Below are 24,085 nucleotides of genomic sequence, written 5' to 3'. Positions count from 1 at the left end.
CAGTGCCTGCCTCACACAGAGTAGGTGCCCAATAAAAGGAACCCACCTTTCCCCCTCCCAGAATAAACAGTTGTTTGTCTCTTTAATACTAGTCATGAGTGCTCAGCAGGCGTGGATTCCTCTGGGTTGGATGCATTTCATGGACAGTTGGCAATGACCAACCTCTCCTTATGTTAATTTTGTGAATACTGTATTTGACTGTGTAGCAAGCTAAATGATGCAGGAATAAATGTTCTCATTTCTGAGCTGTGAAGTGTTGAAAATGGATCAGAAAATAAAAGCAGAATGTCCACCCTTTGGGAGAAAAATGTCAGTCTGTGTTGCTGCCGCTCTCGGCTGCCTGTTGGAATGCAGCTGTGAAGGCAGCTGTTTAACTGTTTGCCCAACTTGAAAGGACACTCACTGCCAAGTGGCAAATATTTTTCATAGCATTTTGCTTTTGCTGAGAACAACAACAGTGCATTTTATTGAGCTCCAGCAGTGTGCCAAACATGACAGATTTATAACTCTGCAGGTTCACAACCCCGACTGAACACGATGCTCATTTGCATTTTTAATATTTATAAAAAGAATAAATAGGCTTCCAAAGGTAGCCTCTACACACACAAAAAAAAACCTCTATATCTTACATATTTTTTGAAAATCCAGCAGATCAACTTGAGGAAATACCTCTGAAAATGGAAAATGAAAATCTTAAAAGGAAGATTTAAAGATTTTAAACTTCTTTAAGGTGGCCCAAGATTAACTTTACCCCCTTGTCCAGGACAGATGAGTGCAGCAGTAGCAGAGGAAACACGTCATCTACTGAATCTCTTGCAATTGATGTGTCTCATTCTGGGTCATGAAGTTAATCTTATGTTGCTAATAAAAATATTGACACTAGGTACTTAGCATACAGTTGTATTGAATCTGACAAGCTGTGAACTGGGGTGGTGGTGGGGAGTAGGGGGTGGGGTGCGGTTATCAACTATTGTATTTATAAAAGCTATAGGACAAATATAAGCATTTAAAATTAAGAAAACACTTTCATATACATAAGCATGATTTTCTTCTGAGTCCAAAAGTACATGGATGATGATCATGTGATACAGCTCTCCACCCACAGTCTGTTCCCTCTGGTCAGAAGCTCATGCCTTCAAAAAAGTTATGGAGATATGCTTTAGGCATGTAGAGAGATCCTGTACATACCTATTATTTGCTCCAGCAGAAGTGATAGAGAGCAGAAGTGACCACCACTCAAACATTTAGTGTGTAAGCCCCACAAGGCTTAATGAAGACAATGGAGGTCAGGCAGGGGAGATCCAACCTCATTTAATAAATCCTCACAATCAAAGCTGGAATAGAGATACTTCTAAAGGTGAACTGGGCTGAACAAAGATGATCAATGGAGATATAACCTATATTTTCTCTACTATTTACCAAACAGTGATTAACTCATAAATGATAGTCTAATTCAGCTGTTTCTTCAAGTTACAAAAGCATACATTTCCACAAAGTTGACATGATTTGTTGGACAATGATAGACATAGTCTCACACACTGGGTAATAGTCACCAAGGGAATCAGCCACGAGTTTTGTGCTCTTTTTTTCAGGGATTGGAAAATTAGCAATTGCAAACCATGGATGAAATTTATAAGATTGCTTCCACAGAAAGGATCCAGGTGTTGGAAAAAGAACTGGCTACACAACTGACTGAACTGAAGTCTGAGATAGAAGAACAATGGACTCTGCAGGGGTCAGCTTGTCAAACTTACAGGTAAATAGTGGCAGTGTGAAGGCACGGTCTTCAAGAGCTTCAACCCCTACTCACGTCCCATAATCTCCATCAGAGCCCCCCTCTCCTTTTTACTTGGACAATTGGCATCATCTCAAGCTCAGGCTTGACTGCTGCCCTTAAGGCTTTCCTATATTCTAGAATCGTCAAGGCATTTAGAGGCAATGTTGCTACCAAAGAAAATGAAAAAGTGCTCTTCTATCTCATACATATCATTGTCTTAAGATTCCAGAAGCTATTATACAAACCATAGTCAATGAAACCTTATTTTCTCCAATGATATTTTAACTGAATTTGACTTTGATTTTGATGAGAAATTTAAAAATGAAAATAATATGAGGTATCTGATAGTGAATTCTGCAAAATGATGTTCTCTTAAGGACTATTCTATAGGTAAATGCTGCCAATGATAGCAGTCGAACTCTTTAGGTCATTCACAGGCACTTTGAGGTTAACTGAGAGGAAAGGCATGATCTGAGCAAGAGACGGTCAGAGAGCTGAGCCCTGAATCCCACCCAAACTCCCAGCATGCCAAAGAATTAGAAGACAAGAAGGCAGGGAAAGAATGGGTTTCTTCTGTTTCCCTGACTTGCCTGTTTAGTAGCTGGTCCCCTTTCTAGGTGGTTACTTGTTTTCCATTTCTGTGAGGCTGTAGCCAGGATACAGGTACCCAGTAATCACAGAAATTATACCTTTGATTTATGAATGCTTTTACCCTCAAGGCCCTTTCAAAACTTATATCTTTTTTCATCAAAACCAAGACGTGAGGTGATAAGAGAAGGCATTATTCCACCTGCATTTGGGAAGTCAACACAGCTGGCTCATGGGTTGCTTAGTCCCATGGATTGAGAGGCCTTCTGACTGTCAGCTGGTGTTCCTTTGAGAAACAGGACCATGATGCCAGTGGGGTGAACTGCTGACAAGTGTATAAACTAACAATCTATTTTCATCTTCCCTTATAACTTATCCATGGAGGACTGATAAATGGTCACATGAACAATATTAATCTGAACTTTACTGACTACAATCCCCTTCAAATCTCGTTTCTCACATGTATTCCAGAACTATCTCCTGTGGGCCCCTTGCCAGTGTTTGCAGAGTCCCATCTTAATAAAGTAACATTTTCAGCATGGTTTTAATGTTCCCAAAGCTGCCAAGCCCTGGGGTGTATCTTACACCCAACGGGGAGAGGGCCCCTCTTTCTGACCCAGGGTCCCACCTCTTATCAGGCACCAGGGCAATGCTGCTTGTACTTCCTTATGTCAGAGTCCCTGGTTCAAACACCCTCATGGTTAGGTTGGACAACAGTCAATGAGCGTGCCTAAGCAAGCACTTCTGCAGTGTGTTTCCTAGAGATGAATAAATTTTTTGAAGCAGCAAGTTTGGTTAAGATAATTTCCAAAGTATTTCATGTTTGATATTTAAGGATCATTTTCACCCTCCAGATAACTGAGCTAGAACACAAAAACATTTTGTTTGAATAATACTGATTTTATGTGTCAAATAAAATAGATGAGATAGAGGTCTGATAAGCACAGTAATTGTTAGAAATGAGATTACTGAAGGAACTATGGGTAGGGGTAAGAAACGTCCTCACCACTGTCTCTGTTTCTAAAGAGATAAGTTGGGGTAAAAGGAAAGACTGTGTATTTGTGAGCAGAAGGAGAGGACAACTGGCCCAGGTTAAGGTTTAACAAGAGTGAGGTGTACACAAGAGAGGTTCTGACTAAGACAGAAGCCTGTGGCCTTTACATGCCACCAATAATCCAGTATAATATATTTATTTAGAAATGAGCAGTTGTGGAGTTGCAGATTAATCAGGGCAGGAGGAAAAGTGGGTGACAGAGGATGGATGGCATCACTAACACAATGGGCATGAGTTTGAGCAAACTCCAGGAGATGGTGAAGGACAGGGGAGCCTGGCGCGCTGTAGTCTATGGGGTCGCAAAGAGTAAGACTTGACTTAGCAACTAAACAGTAGCAACAGTCTTTAATCTGATTTATAATAGCTTCTATAATTACAACTTCTAAAGTTTTCTGCAGCTCTGTTCGAATGCCAAAGGACATCTCTTACTTTAGAAGAGAAAGGGAACTGGCCCTAAAGAAAACTTTACAGGTGAGTAAAACAATGGGCTATTTCAATACAACAGTAAATTAGAATTTGCTAAGTTGTTGGAAACTTGACTAGGAGAACTTATTTTTGTAAACAAGCAGCTGGTCTTATTGACAGTGTTTACAAAGAAAAAACATTCAGCTCACTGCTGGACAAGAGAAGGCCAGTCCTTCGGAGATATCTGATTTTTGTGGAGTGTTCAACTTTACAGTTCCTTGCTTTATGATGTTAAAAATAATTATTTGAAATCTTAGGTATAACAGCATAACATATGAAAGCTATCAGAAACTGTGTGTCATTTCCTGTCATCGACACTGATTGTTTTGTTTCCTTCTTTCCCTTTGCTTGCTCTGTTCTCTGGGGTTCAGGTGGCCGAGTCAAAGTCCCTTGTTATTCAACCAGATGTCATGCAGAGGGAGCTAGAGAGCTGCCTAAAGAGAGAATACACTCCTGAAAATTTACCTTTGCTTCTGTTGCAGGTAAGAGTCATTTTGCAATTTGAAAAGCAGATTTGAAATTTAGTAGAAATGTATGCACAGAACTGGCTTTCTGGTATGTCCTCTGGCCAGGGTACAATCTTCTCTATATGTATGGTTTGCAGAATTTGGTTAATATAAATGCTCTTCTTTGCTAGAGACCCGCGCCAAACTCCGGGAAATAGTGAAGGACAGGGAAGCCTGATGTGCTGCAGTCCCTGGGGGTCACAAAGAGTCAGACATGATTTAGCAGCTGAACAACAGCTACAACACGCCATTTAAGTTCAGCTTAGTTACAGCCACTAAACAATTGGCACAGTTTCTACTAGTTACTCCCTGTGCTGGTATTATGAAGCAATGTAACATTGACTAAGATGGTTGCAGACCTCAAAAACTGTTGGCTGACCTAGGGAAGATATTTCTGGAAATCTCTGTTAAGAAAATAACTCACAACATGGGGAGTGGGGGGAAGATATTCCATAAAGATCATTATTGCAGCATTATAATAAAAGTGAAAAATTGGAGTTGCCTAAATGTCTAATAATAGGAGGGTTAAGAAAAACAGTATGGCGGGGAGGAGGCAAGATGGCGGAGGAATAGGATGGGAAGACCACTTTCTCCCCTACAAATTCATCGAAAGAGCAATTGAACGCTGAGCAAATTTCACAAAACAACTTCTGATCGCTAGCAGAGGACATCAGGCGCCCAGAAAAGCAGCCCATTGTCTTCGAAAGGAGGTAGGACAAAATATAAAAGATAAAAAGAGAGACAAAAGAGCTAGGGATGGAGACCCGTCCCGGGAAGGGAGTCTTAATAGAGGAAGTTTCCAAACACCAGGAAACCCTCACACTGGTGGGTCTGGGGAAGTTTTCTAATCTCGAAGGGCAACCTACCTGGGAGGAAAAATAAATAAAACCCACAGATTACGTGCCTAAAAGCAACTCCCAGCAGAAAAGTACCCCAGATGCCCGCATCCGCCACCAGCAAGTGAGGGCTGAACGGAGAGGAGCGGGCGGCATTGCTTAGGGTAAGGACCAGGCCGAATGCCCTGAGAACAATCGGAGGGAGCTTTCGTGAGACAGCAACTTAAACTGTGGGATAGCAAGAGAGAGAGAGAAAATTAACCTGCCCGAACACACTGCCGGCCGTTCGCAGAACAAAGGGACTGAGCAACTCCAGAGAAGAGCTACACCACGGCGGACCAGCCCATCCCCGCCGGAGGCAGGAGGCAGGGGGGAGGGGAAAGGGGCAAACTCGGCCCCAGAGACGGCATCCCCTACCACACTGCAAACAGGTCTCCAGTTTCTAACCAAAGACTTCCTGAGATTCTGGATGGTCTAGATCCGCCGGGAGGGTCGTGGCTAAACACAAGGTGCAGGCACCCGGACTGGTGCGCGCGGAAACTGAGGCTGGGACCGCGGAGGGGAGAGTGCACCCCTCAAGCTCCTGGCTGCCTGAGCTGCTCCCGCCGGGGAAGGCACAAAACGCAGGCGCAACCACGTCCGCGCATTTGTGGAATACCCGAAAACTGGAACCGCACACAACGCAGGGCCCGCTCCATATAGAGCAGCCGGGAGCCTGAGCAGCGTAGACCGGGAGAGCACACACCCGTGAGCGGGGGGCAAACCCAGTGTGGCCGGAACACTGTGAGTCCTACCCACACAGGCCAGCGATATCTGTCTGCAGCGCCCCTCCCTCCCAGCAGGACTGAACTAGCGAACCTGAACAAGAGACCACCTCCGCCCGCCTGTGTCAGGGCAGAAATTAGACACTGAAGAGACCAGCGAACAGAAGCCAAATAAACAAAGGGAACCGCTTCAGGAGGTGCAACAGATTAAAATCCCTGTAGGTAACACCGACTACACCGGAAGGGGCCTATAGATATCGAGAAGTGTAAACTGGAACGAGGAGCTATCTGAAACTGAACCGAACCCACACTGACCGCAACAGCTCCAGAGAAATTCCTAGATATATTTTTATCTTTTTTTTTTAATTAAAAAAATTTTTTTTCTCTTTTATTTTCTTTTAAAATTCCCTATTATTCCCCCATTACTCCTTAACTCCCACAGAGTTCAAAAGTCTGTTCTGTACATCTGTGTCTCTTTTTCTGTTTTGCATATAGGGTTATCGTTACCATCTTTCTAAATTCCGTATATATGTGTTAGTATACTGTAATGGTCTTTATCGTTCTGGCTTACTTCACTCTGTATAATGGGCTCCAGTTTCATCCATCTCATTAGAACTGATTCAAATGAATTTTCTTTAATGGCTGAGTAATATTCCATGGTGTATATGTACCACAGCTTCTCAAAAAATGGGCCAAAGAACTAAACAGACATTTCTCCAAAAGACATACAGATGGCTAACAAACACATGAAAAGATGCTCAATATCACTCATCATCAGAGAAATGCAAATCAAAACCACAATGAGGTACCATTACAAACCAGTCAGGATGGCTGTTATCCTAAAGTCTACAAGCAATAAATGCTGCAGAGGGTGTGGAGAAAAGGGAACCCTCTTACACTGTTGGTGGGAATGCAAACTAGTACAGCCACTATGGAGAACAGTGTGGAGATTCCTTTAAAAACTGGAAATAGAACTGCCATATGACCCAGCAATCCCACTTCTGGGCATACACACCGAGGAAACCAGATCTGAAAGAGACACGTGCACCCCAATGTTCATGGCAGCACTGTTTATAATAGCCAGGACATGGAAGCAACCTAGATGCCCATCAGCAGATGAATGGATAAGGAAGCTGTTGTACATATACACCATGGAATATTACTCAGCCATTAAAAAGAATTCATTTGAATCAGTTCTAATGAGAGGGATGAAACTGGAGCCCATTATACAGAGTGAAGTAAGCCAGAATGATAAAGACCATTACAGTATACTAACACATATATATGGAATTTAGAAAGATGGTAACGATAACCCTATATGCAAAACAGAAAAAGAGACACAGATGTACAGAACAGACTTTTGGACTCTGTGGGAGAAGGCGAGGGTGGGATGTTTCAAGAGAACAGCATCAAAACATGTATATTATCTAGGGTGAAACAGATCACCAGCCCCGGTTGGATGCATGAGACAAGTGCTCAGACCTGGTGCACTGGGAAGACTCAGAGGGATTGGGTAGAGAGGGAGGTGGGAGGGGGGATCGGGATGGGGAATACATGTAAATCCATGGCTGATTCATGTCAATGTATGACAGAAACCACTACAATATTGTAAAGTAATTAGCCTCCAACTAATATTTTTTTCCAGCCCTTCACTTTGAGTCTGTATGTGTCCCTTGTTTTGAGGTGGGTCTCTTGTAGACAGCATATATAGGGGTCTTGTTTTTGTATCCATTCAGCCAGTCTTTGTCTGTTGGTTGGGGCATTCAACCCATTTACATTTAAGGTAATTATTGATAGGTATGGTCCCGTTGCCATTTACTTTGTTGTTTTGTGTTCGCGTTTATACAACCTTTCTGTGTTTCCTGTCTAGAGAAGATCCTTTAGCATTTGTTGAAGAGCTGCTTTGGTGGTGCTGAATTCTCTCAGCTTTTGCTTGTCTGTAAAGCTTTTGAATTCTCCTTCATATCTGAATGAGATCTTTGCTGGGTACAGTAATCTAGGTTGTAGGTTATTCTCTTTCATTACTTGAAGTATGTCCTGCCATTCCCTTCTGGCCTGAAGGGTTTCTACTGATAGATCAGCTGTTATCCTTATGGGAATCCCTTTGTGTGTTATTTGTTGTTTCTCCCTTGCCCCTTTTAATATTTGTTCTTTGTGTTTGATCTTTGTTAATTTGATTAACATGTGTCTTGAGGTGTTTCGCCTTGGGTTTATCCTGTTTGGGACTCTCTGGGTTTCTTGGATTTGTGTAACTATTTCCTTCCCCATTTTAGGGAAGTTTTCAGCTATTATCTCCTCGAGTATTTTCTCATGGCCTTTCTTTTTGTCTTCTTCTTCTGGGACTCCTATGGTTCGAATGTTGGGGCGTTTCACAGTGTCCCAGAGGTCCCTGAGGTTGTCCTCATTTCTTTTGATTCTTTTTTCTTTTTTCCTCTCTGCTTCATTTATTTCCACCATTTTATCTTCTACCTCACTTATCCTATCTTCTGTCTCCATTATTCTACTCTTGGTTCCCTCCAGAGTGTTTTTGATCTCATTAATTGCATTATTCATTTTTAATTGACTCTTTTTTATTTCTTCTAGGTCCTTATTAAACATTTCTTGCATCTTCTCAATCTTTGTCTCCAGGCTATTTATCTGTAACTCCATTTTGTTTTCAATATTTTGGATCATTTTTATTATCATTATTCTAAATTCTTTTTTAGGTAGATTCCGTATCTCCTCCTCTTTTGTTTGACTTGGTGGGCATTTTTCATGTTCATTTACCTGTTGGGTATTTCTCTGCCTTTTCATCTTGTTTAGATTGCTGTGTCTGGAGTGGGCTTTCTGTATTCTGGTGGTCTGTGGTTCCTTTTTATTGTGGAGGTTTCACCCAGTGGGTGGGGTTGGACAATTGGCTTGTCAAGGTTTCCTGGTTAGGGAAGCTTGCATCGGTGTTCTGGTGCATGGAACTGGATTTTTTCTCTCTGGAGTGCAATGGAGTGTCCAGTAATGAGTTTCGAGATGGGTCTCTGTGTTAGGTGTGACTTTGGGCAGCCTGTATGTTGACGCTCAGGGCTATGTTCTTGCGTTGCTGGGGAATTTGTGTGGTATGTCTTGCTCTGGAACTTATTGGCTCTTGGGTGGTGGTTGGTTTCAGTGTAGGTATGGAGGCTTTTGGATGGTCTCTTTTTACTTAATGTTCCGTGTAGTCAGGAGTTTTCTGGTGTTCTCAGGTTTTGGGCTTAAGTCTCCTGCCTCTGGATTTCAGTTCTATTCATCCAGTAGTCTCAAGACTTCTCCAGCACTGATAATAAAACTTCTAGGTTAATGGTGAAAAGATTCTCCACCGTGAGGGACATCCAGAGAGGTCCACAGAGTTACATGAAGAAGAGGAGAGGGAGGAGGGAGATAGAGATGAGCAGGAGGAGAAAAAGGGGGACTCAAGAGGAGAGAAACAGATCTACGCAGTTCTCTGTTCCCAAAGTGTTCTCTGTAGCCCAGACACCCACAGAGATTCACAGAATTGGATTGGGAAGAGAAGGGGAAAGGAGGAAATAGAGGTGTTCTGAGATAGAAAACGGAGAGTCAAAAGTGGGAGAGAGTAATCAACACACTCCTGAGTAAAAATGGGTACTGAATATTGGATTCTTAAATGTCCAAAATTTATATCAAATACTGAAAAACAAAGATTAAAAATCTAGAGTAGAGGTTAGACTCTTAAAAATACAATATTAAAAACAAAAACACAAAAAATTTTAGAAATATATATGAAGTGCGTTTAAAAATAGGGCTTCTCCTTTTTTTTTTGCAAGGTTATAGTGAAATGCAATTGAAAATTAAGGAGTCATAGAGGAATCATAGAGGACTTTCAAAGAAAATAAGAGAAAAAAAAATAACAGGAAAAAAATTTTTTTTCCTAATTAAAAAAATAGTAAAAATATATGAAAATGAAAATGAAAGTTAAGGAGTAATGGGGGAATAATAGGGAATTTTAAAAGAAAATAAAAGAGAAAAAAGAAGAAAAATTTTTTTTAATTAAAAAAAAAGGTAAAAATATATCTAGGAATTTCTCTGGAGCTGTTGCGGTCAGTGTGGGTTCGGTTCAGTTTCAGATAGCTCCTCGTTCCAGTTTACACTTCTCGATATCTATAGGTCCCTTCCGGTGTAGTCGGTGTTACCTACAGGGATTTTAATCTGTTGTACCTCCTGAAGCGGTTCCCTTTGTTTATTTGGCTTCTGTTCGCTGGTCTCTTCAGTGTCTAATTTCCGCCCTGACACGGGCGGGCGGAGGTGGTCTCTTGTTCAGGTTCGCTAGTTCAGTCCTGCTGGGAGGGAGGGGCACTGCAGACAGATATCGCTGTGTGTGGGTAGGACTCACAGTGTTCCGGCCACACTGGGTTTGCCGCCGCTCACGGGTGTGTGCTCTCCCCATCTACACTGCTCAGGCTCCCAGCTGCTCTATATGGAGCGGTTCCTGCGTTGTGTGCAGTTCCAGTTTTCGGGTACTACACAAAAGCGCAGATTCGGGTGGGCCTGCGTTTTGTGCCTTCCCCGGTGGGAGCAGCTCAGGCAGCCAGGAGCTTGATGGGCGCACTCTCCCCAGGTGCGGTGCGCCTTCTCCCCTCCGCGGTCCCAGCCTCAGTTTCCACGCACCAGTCCGGTGCCTGCGACTTGTGTCTATTCTCGAGAGCTGGCCTCTAGCTGCGACCCTCCCGGTGGATCTAGACCATCCAGAATCTCAGGAAGTCTTTGGTTAGAAACTGGAGGCCTTTTGCAGTTTGGTAGGGGGTGCCATCTCTGGGGCCGAGTTTGCCCGTTTCCCCTCCCCCCTCCCTCCTGCCTCCGGCGGGGATGGGCTGGTCCGCCGCTGCCTAGCTCTTCTCTGGAGTTGCTCAGTCCCTTTGTTCTGCGAATGGCCGGCAGGTTAATTTTCTCTCTCTCTCTTGCTAATCCACAGTTTAAGTTGCTATCTCAAGTTAGTACCCTCTGATTGCCCTCAGGGCATTCGGACCCTGTCCTTACCCTAAGCAATGCCGCCTGCTCCTCTCCATTCAGCCCTCACTTGCTGGTGGCGGATGCGGGCGTCTGGGGTACTTTTTTGCTTGGAGTTGCTTTTAGGCATGTAATCTGTGAGTTTTATTTATTTTTCCTCCAGTTAGGTTGCCCTTCGAGATTCGTAACTTCCCCCAGACCTGCCCTGAGAGGGTTTCCTGGTGTTTGGAAACTTCCTCTATTAAGACTCCCTTCCCGGGACGGGTCTCCATCCCTAGCTCTTTTGTCTCTCTTTTTATCTTTTATATTTTGTCCTACCTCCTTTCGAAGACAATGGGCTGCTTTTCTGGGAACCTGATATCTTCTGCTAGTGATCAGAAGTTGTTTTGTGAAGTTTGCTCAGCATTCAAATGTTCTTTCGATGAATTTGTAGGGGAGAAAGTGGTCTCCCCGTCCTAATCCTCTGCCATCTTGGCTCCTCCTCTATTTTTATTATTTATTTTTTTAAATTTTTTATTCCCTCTGGAGAAGAGAATGGGAAACCACTTCAGTATTCTTGCCTTGAGAACCCCATGAACAGCATGAAAAGGCAAAAAGAGAGGACACTGAAAGATGAACTCCCCAGGTCGATAGGTGCCCAATATGCTACTGGTGATCAGTGGAGAAATAACTCCAGAAAGAATGAAGGGATGCAGCCAAAGTAAAAACAACACCCAGTTGTGGATGGGACTGGTGATAGAAGTAAGGTTCGATGCTGTAAAGAGCAATATTGCATAGGAACCTGGAATGTTACATCCATGAATCAAGGCAAATTGGAAGTGGTCAAATAGGAGATGGCAAGAGTGAACATCGACATTCTAGGAATCAGCTAACTAAGATGGACTGAAATGGGTGAATTTAACTCAGATGACCATTATATCTACTACTGTGGGCAGGAATCCCTTAGAGGAAATGGAGTAGCCATCATGGTCAACAAAAGAGTCCAAAATGCAGTACTTGGATGCAATCTCAAAAATGACAGAATCATCTCTGCTCGTTTCCAAGGCAAACCATTCAATATCACAGTAATCCAAGTCTATGCCCTGACCAATAATGCTGAAGAAGCTGAAGTTGAACAGTTCTATGAAGACCCACAAGACCTTCTAGAACTAACACCCAAAAAAGATGTCCTTTTCATTATAGGGGACTGGAATGCAAAAGTAGGAAGTCAAGAAACACCTGGATTAACAGGCAAATTTGGCCTGGCAGTACAGAATGAAGCAGGGCAAAGGCTATTAGAGTTCTGCCAAGAGAACGCACTGGTCATAGCAAACACCCTCTTCCAACAACACAAGAGAAGACTCTACACGTGGACATCACCAGATGGTCGACACCAAAATCAGACTGATTATATTCTTTGCAGCCAAAGATGGAGGAACTCTATACAGTCAGCAAGAACAAGACTGGGAGCTGACTCTGGCTCAGATCAAGAACTCCTTATTGCCAAATTCAGACTGAAATTGAAGAAAGTGGAGAAAACCACTACCCCATTCAGGTATGACCTAAATCAAATCCCTTATGACTATACAGTGGAAGTGAGAAATAGATTTAAGGGATTAGATCTGATAGACAGAGTGCCTGAGAAACTATGGATGCAGGTTTGTGACATTGTACAGGAGACAGGAATCAAGACCATCCCCAAGGAAAAGAAATGCAAAAAAGAAAAATGGCTGTCTGAGGAGGTCTTACAAATAGCTGTGAAAAGAAGGGAAGCAAAAAGCAAAGGTGAAAAGAAAAGATATACCTATTTGAATGCAGAGTTCCAAAGAATAGCAAGGAGAGATAAGAAAGCCTTCTTCAGTAATCAATGCAAAGAAATAGAGGAAAACAATAGAACGGGAAAGACTAGAGATCTCTTCAAGAAAATTAGAGATACCAAGGGAACATTTCATGCAAAGATGGGCTCAATAAAGGACAGAAATGGTGGGGACCTAACTGAAGCAGAAGATCATCTGCATATCTGAGGTTGTTGATATTTCTCCTGGCAGTCTTGATTCCAGCTTGTGATTCATCCCACCTGGCATTTAGCATGATGTACCCTGCATATAAGTTAAGTAAGCAGGGTGATAATATACAGCCTTGATATACTTCTTTCCCAATTTTGAATCAGTCCATTTTTCCATGTCTAGTTCTAATCTACTGTTAATCCTATCCAATGAATTTTTTTATTTCATATATTATAGTCTTCATTTCTAAAAGTTCTATTTAATTTTTAAAAATATTTTTCTTTTCTCTATTATGTTCACATTTTCCTTTCAATTCTTGAACATACTGAGCATAGTAATAAAAACTCTTTTAACGTCTTTGGTGGCTAATTTCATCACCGATGCCATTTCTGGGCCTGTTTCTCTTCATTAATTTTTCTCCTTCTTATGGGTCATATTTTTCTGCTTATTTGCATGTCTAGTAATTTTTCTGAACACTGGGCATTGCAGTTTTACATTGCTGAATGCTGATTTTTTTTTTATATTCCTTTAAAGATGTTATACTTCATTCTAGCAGGCAATTAAGTTATAGATCAGTTTCACACTTACAAAGCTTTGTCTTGAAGCTTTGCTAGAGCAGGTTTAGAGTAACTTTTACTCCAGACATAGTTTATTCTTCTTACTAAATTGTCACCCCTTTTGTGTCTCTGCTGAATGCCCCAGGTATTTAGTGAGGACTCTTCACTCTGTCAGATTGAAACTTGAACATGTCCTAGTTCTGTTGAACTCTGAGAAATGTCCAGTTTACAATTCCCTAGTTTGCTATTCTTTGCACAGCCTCAGGGAGTTCTACCCTCTGCATGCAGTGCTTAATAGCCAGCAAAGAACTCAGAAATCTCTGTGTAGGTTTCTGGAGCCCTTTTTCTGCATAACTTTCTCCTCTCCATTACTCTGCCCTGTGAACTCCAGCTGACTCAACTTCCCAAACTTGATTTCTCTATCCTTAACTCAGAGAGACCATCATGCTCTGATTTCCTATTCTGGTTCAAAAACTGCCTTCTTCAGACAGAAAACCAGAGCTCATTTCATTTGTTTCCTTTCTCTGAAGGACAAGAGTCCTGCATTGCCTGTTGTTGCATGTCAGAAAACAGTTGCCTTGTGTAATTTGCCCTATTTTCTAATGTTTATGATGGAAGGGTGCATCTGATCCTACTTATTCCATCATAGCAGTATCATTTTTATCAGAAATTAAATTTTTTAAGAATTGGCTTATTTGACTATACTTACGTATAAGTAAAATTCTTGATCTAAGGTTAAAAGCTATAATCTCATTTATAATGTTTTTTGTACTTTAGATTCATAAACTTCAGTTTTTTAAAAAATTTTAAGCTTAGCTTTAGACAATTTTATAGGCTTTTATGTCACTGTTAAAACTTCAACAACTGTTAGATGAAATTATAATCTGTTGGACTGACAAAATACCTATTTAAATTTGAATGGTATATTGAGCCAGGTTTCTTAATTTTATGATCTTCATGTAGAAAATATCGATAGAGCCTTCCAAAACAGGCAAACTTATTTTGCTATTATTTTTGTTCTTAAGGTTTAATCCAGTCTTCCTGTGGTGTAGTTGGTAAAGAACCCGCCTGCCAATGCAGGAGACATGGGTTCAGTCCCTGGGGTGGGAAGATCCCCTGGAGGAGGAAAGGGCAACCCATTCCAGTATTCTTGCCTGGAGAATCCCATGGGCAGAGGAGCCTCGCAGGCTACAGTCCATTGGTTCACAGAGTCAGTCACGACTGAGAACACTCTTCCTTCCTTCCTTCCTATTATAATTGTATTCTAGTTAATTTTTGTTGTTGTTGTTAAAGCATTATACAGAGAGAATTACCCAGCTGGCCCAGAGTAAATATTTACACATGCTTAGATGGAAGAGATTTTGCCATCACAGTAAGATCATGGAGCAACTTTATCCTTTTTACAAGGTAGGAAGCCCATGAACAGAATCTATGGGCTATTTTCTATAATGAAACAAAATGGCCATTAAGCTTGTCAATGCTATTATTTAGTATAGTCATCATGCCTGTACATTATATCTCTAGACTTATTCATGCTACATAAACTGTGTACCCTTTGGCCAACATCTCCCCTTTTCCCCTAAGCCCCAGCCCCTGGTTACCACTGTTCTATTCTCTGCTTCTCTGAGTTTGACTTTTTTTTTTTTTTTTAGATTCCACATAAAAGGGTATTTGTCCTTTTCTCTGTCTGGCTTATTCCATATCGCATAATGTCCTATAGATTTATTTGTGTTATTACAAATACTAGGATTCCCCTCCTCTTCATGGCTGAATAATATTCCATTATATGTATTTTTACCACATTTTCTTTATCCATTCATCCATCAACAGACCCTTAGGTTTTCATATCTTGACTATTATGAATAATGCTGAAATGGAATGTTGAAATATAGATATTGCTTTAAAATACTGATTTTGTTTTCTTTGAATATATACCCAAAAATGGGATTGCTGGATCATATGGTAGTTCTGTTTTTTTTAATTTTTATTTTTAATTGGAGGATAATTGCTTTACAATATTGTGTTGGTTTCTGCCATACAACAATAATCAGATATAAGTATACATACATCCCCTCCCTCGGGAGCCTCCCTCCCAGGCCCTCATCTCACTCCTCTAGGTCATCCCAGAGCACCAGACTGAGTTCCCTGTGTTATAACAGCAACTTCCTACTTGCTATCTGTTTTAAACATGGCAATGTATGTTTCAGTGCTAATCTCTCATCCCACCTTCTCCTTCCCCCACTGTGTCCACAAATACATTCTCTACATTTTTGTCTTTATTCCTGCCCTGCAAATAGTTTCATCAGTACCATTTTTCTAGATTCCGTATATAAATATATGCATTAATATGCAATATTTGTTTTTCTCTTTCAGATTTAGTTCACACCGTATAACAGATTTTAAGTTTGTCCTCCTCAGTTAAACTGACTCAAATTTGTTCCTTTTTTAATTGGCTGAGCAATATTCCATTGTATATATGTACCACAACTTCTTTATCCATTCATCTGTTGATGCACATCTAGGTTGCTTCCATGTCCTGGCTGTTGTAAATAGTGCTGCAGTGAACATTGGGGTATATGTGTCTCTTTCAATTATGGTTTTCTCAGGATATATGCCTAGTAGTGGGATTGCTGGGTCATATGGTAGTTTTATTCCTTATTTTTAAAGGAATCTCCATACTTTTCTCCATAGTGGCTCTTATAAGTATGGTAGTTCTATTTTTAATTTTTTGAGAAATTTCTATACTGTTTTCATATTATCATTATATGCACCAGTTTACATCTCCACAAAAAATATATCTTGTCACTGTTTTAAGTGGTGGTTAAAGACAGGAAAGGAACTAATGGATGCCCTTACTTGCCATTTCTCCCTGTGGCAGAAGATAACAGTACTGTTTTTAAAAATGAGATTTGAGGGTGGCTTTATATTATAGAAAATTTATTTTTCTTCATAGGCTATAGCTAAAAAATCTAAGAAGCCAACTCCAGTTACTAAATTTCCTTATGCACTGACTCTTTGCTAGGGTCACTTTCCTTCAAAGTTGTGAGAATATGACTGATCGCTGTCCTTATCAGTCAAATTCAAAATATGGAAGAGTTTTAATATTACAAGAGCTTCTTATTTGGCTCCCAAACAGTAATACACTATACTTGGAAGCAAATGACAGAAAGAATAAGGCTTGCAAATCAGCAACTTCTGTCTTGGTATCTCTCTTAAACAGAAACAAGTTGTCTACATTATGCAGGAATACAACGACGCTCTTCAGAGAGCTGATCGATTGTCTGTTGCCCGAGAAAACTTCCTTATGGGAAAAAAGAACCCTCCTAACTTAGTGACACAGGAAGACCTGACTATTTACACAAATTGGTTAGTGTGTCACCTACACTCACTCAGGATTATTCACCACTATGTGCAGGTACGTGAAACAGGTATATGGTGACACATTGCCTCCCCAGGACGGTCAGGACATTGTTTTCTTCACACCTGTCACCTAATTTGGGGTTGTCAGTTTCTGTATTCCATCTGCCTTACAAACGACAGGAAAATAATGGGTCACTAGCTTTTTTCTTTGAGACCTTTGAAACTATTTTTCTTTGGAATCTTGCTGTAATGAAATCACTCCATTTAGCTTTCCCAAAGATGTCTCTGTTACACTACTTTGTATTCACTCTATGATTTCTTGTTTTCAGCCTCTTGTTCTGGATTTATGCTCTCTAATGTAGATCCACTTTTTTTATTCAGCAACCTCTAGTGAGGGTCTAACTTATGCCAGGGACATATCCTGGGCCATGTGGGGGTATTTAATCTTTGCTGATGGTGAGGGACAGGGAGGCCTGGCATGCTGTAACCCATGGGTTCGCAAAGAGTGGGACGCGACTTGGTGACTGAACAGCAGCAGCAAAATGTGAGTCACAGGATGATAGGAAAAAGGGCAAGCAAATAGTTAACTTAAATACAATGTGATGAGTATAATCACAGAGTAAAGAGAGTCACAGAGGAGAGGCCCTACTGCAAGATACAGGCATCAGAAAGGAGCGATGTGACCACATTCTGTTTTAGAAAGATTACTGTTTTGCCACCTAATTTTTTCTTACTCCACTGCACCTCATCTTAGCGATACCACCAACCATGACTCCTGGCCATCATCCTGACATCATTCCTTCCCCAATCAGTCACTGTGAGGTCTACCTCTGAATCATCTCTCCCCTGTTACATGGCATAGTAATGATCTGCTCCTAAGTCCTGGTCCCCCACTAAACTCTGAACTCTTTGAATTTGGTCCATGTCTTACTTATTTTTGTATCTCTAGCACCTCACACGATGCCCTGCTCTTTATGGGTCATTGATCAAGGTAGGCCTGCCTGGATGTTAAGGTCACTTAGAATTGGTAACAACACAAGGTCCCTAACTCCAGATTTAGCCCCTCATGATTGAGCAGATTACTAAGGCCCACCTCCACCTCCTTCCTCCCTTAACAAACCAAAGGGTTGCTCCTGAAACAAAGTCTGGAAGCTTCTTTGAGAACTGAATTGACACGTGGCCCCTTTGTTGTCCCCTTCTGAAGGCCCTCCAGTATTTACCCATCTCCAAAGCTCTGAGTGTAGCTGTTGATGAAGTCCCTGTGGTTGGTCAGGAAAATGAAAAGGTTCCTGTTGATGACACTGACCCTGACATCCAGGGTTCTGCATCTCCAGACTCTATGAATACCAGTGTTTCAGGTAAGAAGTCTTCTTTCCCCTTGGGAAATGTGGAGAAAAGATTGTGATTTTGCACGTGTGCAAAATCTGATCTTGCTTGAAATTTTTCTATGTACCAAAAAATTATATCTTAAAAAAAAAAAAATTGGCTGCCACAGGGGTCCAGCCTCGGCAGGATCCAGGGGATACCCTCAGGATGAACGGCGTCGGCGAGAGAGAGAGAGAGAAGATACGTGAGACCAGCCTTGATAGGGCCAAGTCTGCGAGGGAGAGAGAGAGAGAGAGTGACCAGACGGGGGTATTTGCAGGGTCTGGCAGAGTCTGGCAATGCTTTATTTTTTACCATGGCTTTTATACCCTAAATTAGTACATTTCTAAGGGGAAGATAGTTTAACATTACATCAGCTTGTTCTTCACGAAACCAGGGTGTTTTCTGCATACTTCTTTGTTTATGAGGGTCTTGTACATTATCTTCTGACCTTGGGGCCTATTAACATTTTATGCAAGCCAGGTGAATGTAAACCTATTTTCTGTTTCTATGGTGACCTTAACTGAAAGGTAGCAGTCTCATAGGGCAACAGTACAGAGTAGAAGTATAACCTTGTTAACATAAAAATTAATCCTTCTGCAGAAGTTGTCAGTTGTGTTTATCTAAGAAGTTTACCCACACAGACTCTGCGGCTTCAGTGAGGCAGCCTCTGCCTAGCACTCCTGGCTGACAGTTAGCAACCATCTCATTGTTACCACACTAGGGCTAAGCTCTTATTTTTCTAGCTCTATAACTATATTAACAATGTTTTCTATAACACAACCTTAGCACATTAAGAGCAAAAACACAGCAAGCAAATGTTAACCCAATAGCTACTTTTAGAATAATTTTTCTTGTGTTTTCTAATAGGGCTTCCTCACCCCCCAAAGGGCTCTATGTCTCTTAGGGCCTTTATATGATCAGGTTCTTTATGTTATTTTATGATTAGGGTATTATAAGCAATCATGCATATTAGTACCAAGGGCATAAATGCATTTGCCAAACTAAAATACCAGCAAAGGAGTTTAAATTAAAACACTCCTTTCACCATGGATAATCTCATAAAATACCACCACCTGGGAAACTTATTGATTAAAGTTCTAAATTGATTCTTATTTGGGAAGAGATCAGGGAAGGCCTTCTGCCTGTGTCACAGAAATTAGGGAGTAGTCTATTGAGGCAGGCATCAGAAAGACAGATATCATCTTTAAGGTGAGCGCCAGGGGCAGCTTTTCGGAATCCCTGAAAACCTGATGTGCCTTGCCTGTCAGGCTTTCTCCTCGTGACCTTGTCATGGGTGGAATCTCGTGAGCTGGCCTTTTCAAAACCCCTGAAAACCTGATCCGCCTGGCCTGTCAGGTTTTCTCCCTCATGGCCTTGTCATGGGTAGGGTCTCGTGTGTTGGCTCCCGGCACCATGCCATGCAGTCTATAGGATCTTAGTTCCCTGATCAGGAATCAAACCTGGGCCCCAGTGGTGAAAGCACCAGATCCTAACCACTGGACTGCCAGGGAATTCTCAAAAGTTTTATCTTCTTAATTAACAAGTCTAATATTTTCTGGTGGAAAAAAATAACAAACACTTCTCTTAGAAATTATCATCTCCATCTTTATAGCTAGACAATTAAGAGGGGGAAAAAGCAATAAACTTGAAGTTGGGAGTACTGGGCTCTAGGCCTATTCTGTTGTGGCCTCACTGTGAGCCTACATGTTTAAGTCATTTCATCTCCATGGGCCTCAATTTACTCATCTCCAAAATAAACCTTTTAGATTAAGTGATCGCTAAGGTCACCTTCATTTTTTCCCCCAGGGTTGAAAACTTTTCATTTCTATTTTTTTTAACACCAAAAAATTTTGTATTGGGGTATAGCCAATTAACAATGTTGTGATGGTTTCAGGTGAACAGTGAAGAGACTTGGCCACACATATACATGTATCCATTCTCCCCTCAATCCCCCTCCCATCCAGGCTGTCACATAACATCGAGCAGAGTCCCTTCATTTTCTATTTTACATGATCTTAAAGACTTCCCTTATCTGAATCAATTTAATAGTCTTCTTACCCTTACCTTATGTTACAGATGACTTAGAAATCTGATCAGGTTTTTACTCTGAGTGATGAATTTACCAGTTGCACCTGGAGAGGCAGCCAACCCAGTTGTGGGGAATCAGAGAAGGTATATCAAATGGGAAGTCCAATCTGGGTGCTTAGTGATGAGTAAGAGTAAGCCAGGTGAAAGGAGGTGAAGGTTCTCAGCTTCTCCTGATTTGTTTGTTAACTTGTAAGTCATATTCTTTGTCTACCCCAAAGGACTACAGGTAGTTCTGTTCTCACTAAGTCATTCCCCAAAGGGTCTGTTGGATTTCTCCTGCAGGCTACAAGAAGGGGGAGTCCTGGCTACCTCCCCCAGAAAACCAGCACCAGGAGTTTGGCAGATAGGCCTAGCTGAGTGTGTGCAGTCTACAAACTGTGGCAGAGAAGGCTGGGCATGGAGCAGAGTGGCCCTCACCATCCATGGAAGAGGCCCTGACTTCAGTTTTCTCAAAGGACTCTCCTTTTTCCCTCTGAGACTGGTATTCATTGGTGTTAATGCTCTTGATTTTGGATATTTTCAGGGCCAATGAGAACAGAAACTGCTTTCGTTCTGCCCCAACACACAACAGAAACAGAAGAACTGAAACCTCAGCTGAGGCTGCTGCTCTCCCATTTCCATATCTCATATGACATGGAAGAGCTGAGGGACGCTTCTAAGGAGACAGAACTTTTTGCCTTGGTACTTCATGGATTCTTTCTTAATGCAAATATAGGTGTTCATGAAAGAAAATACTAGTATCTGCCACGAAGTTGGATATTCACACTGCCACAATTGTTTCTACAGTGATAAAATATAATAGTAATAGGTGAGATTTAGACTAGCAGTTAAACTTTCTCTCTGTTAGAATTTCAAAACCCTTGAATATCCAACCCAGAGGGATTGTAGGATTATTTTTCTACAGAATTTAAAGAAAATGAAAAAAAAAAAAAAAGAAAATGGTAGGTTGTAGTCCATAATAGATGATGTAAATATAGCCAAGATTTGGCATTTTTTTAGTATGGAGTTGTCTAGTGTCTAAAGCCCTTTGATTCTCAGAAAGTCTACCAATAGCTCTTCAGTTGGCAAAATGCTTTATATTCAGTACAGTGTATATTGTGTAGTGATTTTTAAAGTCAAACAGTCATAGTCTGCTATCTCATGGTGTTGCACCTCCTTGAATAAAAAATCATATTATCAAAAGCCATATTAGAACTTGTTTCAAAGGGGAAAAAATAGGATTATACATAGAGAACCTCAAATTTACAATAATAAACTTTTTAGCCAGAGTTTCAACAAAAAGATATTTTTCTAGATCTGGGTGTATAATATTTGTAAATGTATGTATTTGCTAGGTAAAAATAATAAGTAGATTAATCAAAAGAGGCAAAGATCAAACCTGTATGTTTTTGAACACCCTTTGTGTAAGAAGGAACCACTTACTTACTTACTCTATCACCATTTACTTTGACCTGGAAGTTTCACACACATGTGTATTTGTTCCAGCATTATTTTACTTGGATTATTTCTATTATTATATAACATGGACTCTTTAAGCTCACTGGAACCAGTGGTATCACATGTCCTCTGGTTTCTTTGAAGGTGGTGATGTTTAGCTTTTGTCTTTCTTTTCATAGCAGCAGCAGCACTATGTTCAGCAGAGAGTGCTCCTATGGGAGTATCCTCACCCTCATTCATTATCAGCAAGTATTATGATAGACCCAAACCAGAATCAGAACAAGAGGGTGTTAAAAAGAGTCCAAATAAATAAAGATAGGTTATGGCACAGTGATAACAAAAGAACTCGAGGCTGCAGAACTCTCCCACAGAGCAGCCTCCTCCCCAAAGAACAGCTTGTCTTCTTCACATAGAGTTTCTACTTTTGATTTTCTTGTAACAGTATTATGTACAGTGCTAATTGTGCTCCCAAGATAATCACATCACAACAAGTTTTTTTGTGTAGGATGAATTTCTATAAACAGGAAGAGTGTTTATTTTGGTTTTCCAAAACCCCAGAGCAGGGTCAGCAAACCACAGCCTGCAGCCCACCTCCTAGTGTTTGTTAAAGTAAAGTGTTATTGGCATACAGCCATGCCCTTTCATTTGTGTACTGTCTATGGCTGCTTTCACACTGCAACTGCAGCACTGAGTAGCTGTAACAGAGACCATGTGGTTTGCAAAGTCTAAAATATTTACCATCTGGCCCTTTAAGAAAAAGTTTGCCACTCTAGCTTAGACTGGCACCATCTCACTGAACTTTGTGCACTGATGGGTGTGATCTGTGTCTGTCTGATGTGGTAACCACTAGTCACAGGTGACTGTGAAACATTGGGTAATGTAAACAAGGAACTAAATTTTATCTAATTTTTATAAATTTGCATTTAAATGTTAAATAGCCACATATGGCCAGGAACAATAGTATTGGATAGCACAGCCTGGAAAGTATCAGCATTAACTGGAAGAATCTTTAGCTCTGTGACTCACTGAACTTATTCATTCCAGAAACCTTTTTTCAGGCCCTAGTGTGTGCCAACACTGTGTCAGGTTCTCTCTCTATATATAATTAAATATACATAAGATTTACCATTTTAACCTTTTCTGAGTGTACAGCTAAGTGGTGGTAAGAGCATTCACACTGTTTTGCAACCATCCCCATGGGGTAGATTCTTGAGATTCCCTCCACAAACTCTCCTTGCACTGAGAAAGTCATGACGCAGGTGGCCGGTGCACTGATGAAGGCACTTGCATAGGCTCGGGAGGCCTGGGTCTGCCCGAGAAGGAGGACGCAGTGTCTGGTCTTAGCAGTAGGCAGGTATATCATAGAAAGCACTGGCAGCCTCAGTCTGGAACTGAGATGTGAGGGACGTGACTGATGTACCATAAGGAGTTTTAACAGGTCCCAGCATCTGGACTCTTCTCTCTAGCAATATCCTGGTCAGGCTTCTGGGAGCAGGATTTATCTAACCCTTAAATTTTCTCATTTACCAGGTGGTCAGGAAAAGGGAATGTATTCCCAAAGATAGTCTACTGCCCATTGAGGGTCCATTTAAAAATATATATAAATAAATATATTACATTATTTCCAATCTTTGGAGCAGATATTCAGAACAAGTAACACACACATGATTATAGTAATAGGCTGACTGAATGCATGTGCCCCTCAGGTATTTACATTTAAGTCCTATTACTGTCACAGAATCATGTTTTATAAAATAGTTTGACTCCAAGACCCTTTCAAAGGCAGTCTACCTATTCTTGAAATTGCCTCCAGTCTGAGACTGTTTTTTTTCCCCTGGGCTTCTCTTTTCTCAATCCTGTTTAGGTTTCCCAAAAATTTCAAAGCATCTTCATGGAGCAACAGAGAATGCAAACGTTTCCAGACTATAATGCTGGGATAGCTAAAGTGGAAAATTTGGACTTGACTGGACCTGGTAGGGCCTTGAAAAAGAGAGCCAACTGGACTTCCTTTATAAAGGTAAGGAGCCCTGTGGTGACGGACACTTGTGAATGATGTCAGCCATGTCACAAAGTGTCTTCCAAGGAGGCCAGACAACCTGGCAGCATCAGGTCTGTCAGATGCCTATTATCCCCTCTCCTCAATGCCCTCAGCAAACTGTGCCCTAGGAGCAAGGGTAGGTGCCTGCCTGACTTAGGAGAGGCGGCTTAGAAAACCTGGCCTGTGTACCACCATCCCCCAGCTCCTTCCTGCCTTGAGTCGGTTGAAGTTAGCCAGGCTGATCTACCTTTTCTGGAAGTTCTCGCATATTCCTTTGCCCCTCTCTAT

General features: G+C 41.3%; 1 protein-coding gene across 1 annotated transcript in view; it reads left to right on the top strand.

The window, feature by feature from the left end:
* The window catches only part of LOC122685359, a 185,834-nt gene that overhangs the window by 29,606 nt on the left and 132,143 nt on the right, over window positions 1–24,085 (top strand). The window contains exons 3-10 of the mRNA XM_043890064.1: window positions 1,593–1,756; window positions 3,818–3,890; window positions 4,256–4,366; window positions 14,800–14,913; window positions 16,727–16,921; window positions 18,071–18,224; window positions 20,846–21,003; window positions 23,624–23,776. Coding sequence (XP_043745999.1) covers window positions 1,620–1,756; window positions 3,818–3,890; window positions 4,256–4,366; window positions 14,800–14,913; window positions 16,727–16,921; window positions 18,071–18,224; window positions 20,846–21,003; window positions 23,624–23,776 — 1,095 coding nt within the window. The 5' untranslated portion in view covers window positions 1,593–1,619. The remainder of the gene's footprint in view (window positions 1–1,592; window positions 1,757–3,817; window positions 3,891–4,255; window positions 4,367–14,799; window positions 14,914–16,726; window positions 16,922–18,070; window positions 18,225–20,845; window positions 21,004–23,623; window positions 23,777–24,085) is intronic.

The sequence above is a fragment of the Cervus elaphus genome, chromosome 28, assembly GCF_910594005.1.
Source record: "Cervus elaphus chromosome 28, mCerEla1.1, whole genome shotgun sequence".
Taxonomy (NCBI): Eukaryota; Metazoa; Chordata; class Mammalia; order Artiodactyla; family Cervidae; genus Cervus; species Cervus elaphus.
The sequence above is the reverse complement of the archived record's forward strand: the minus strand, read 5'-3'. Positions and strand labels throughout refer to the sequence as shown.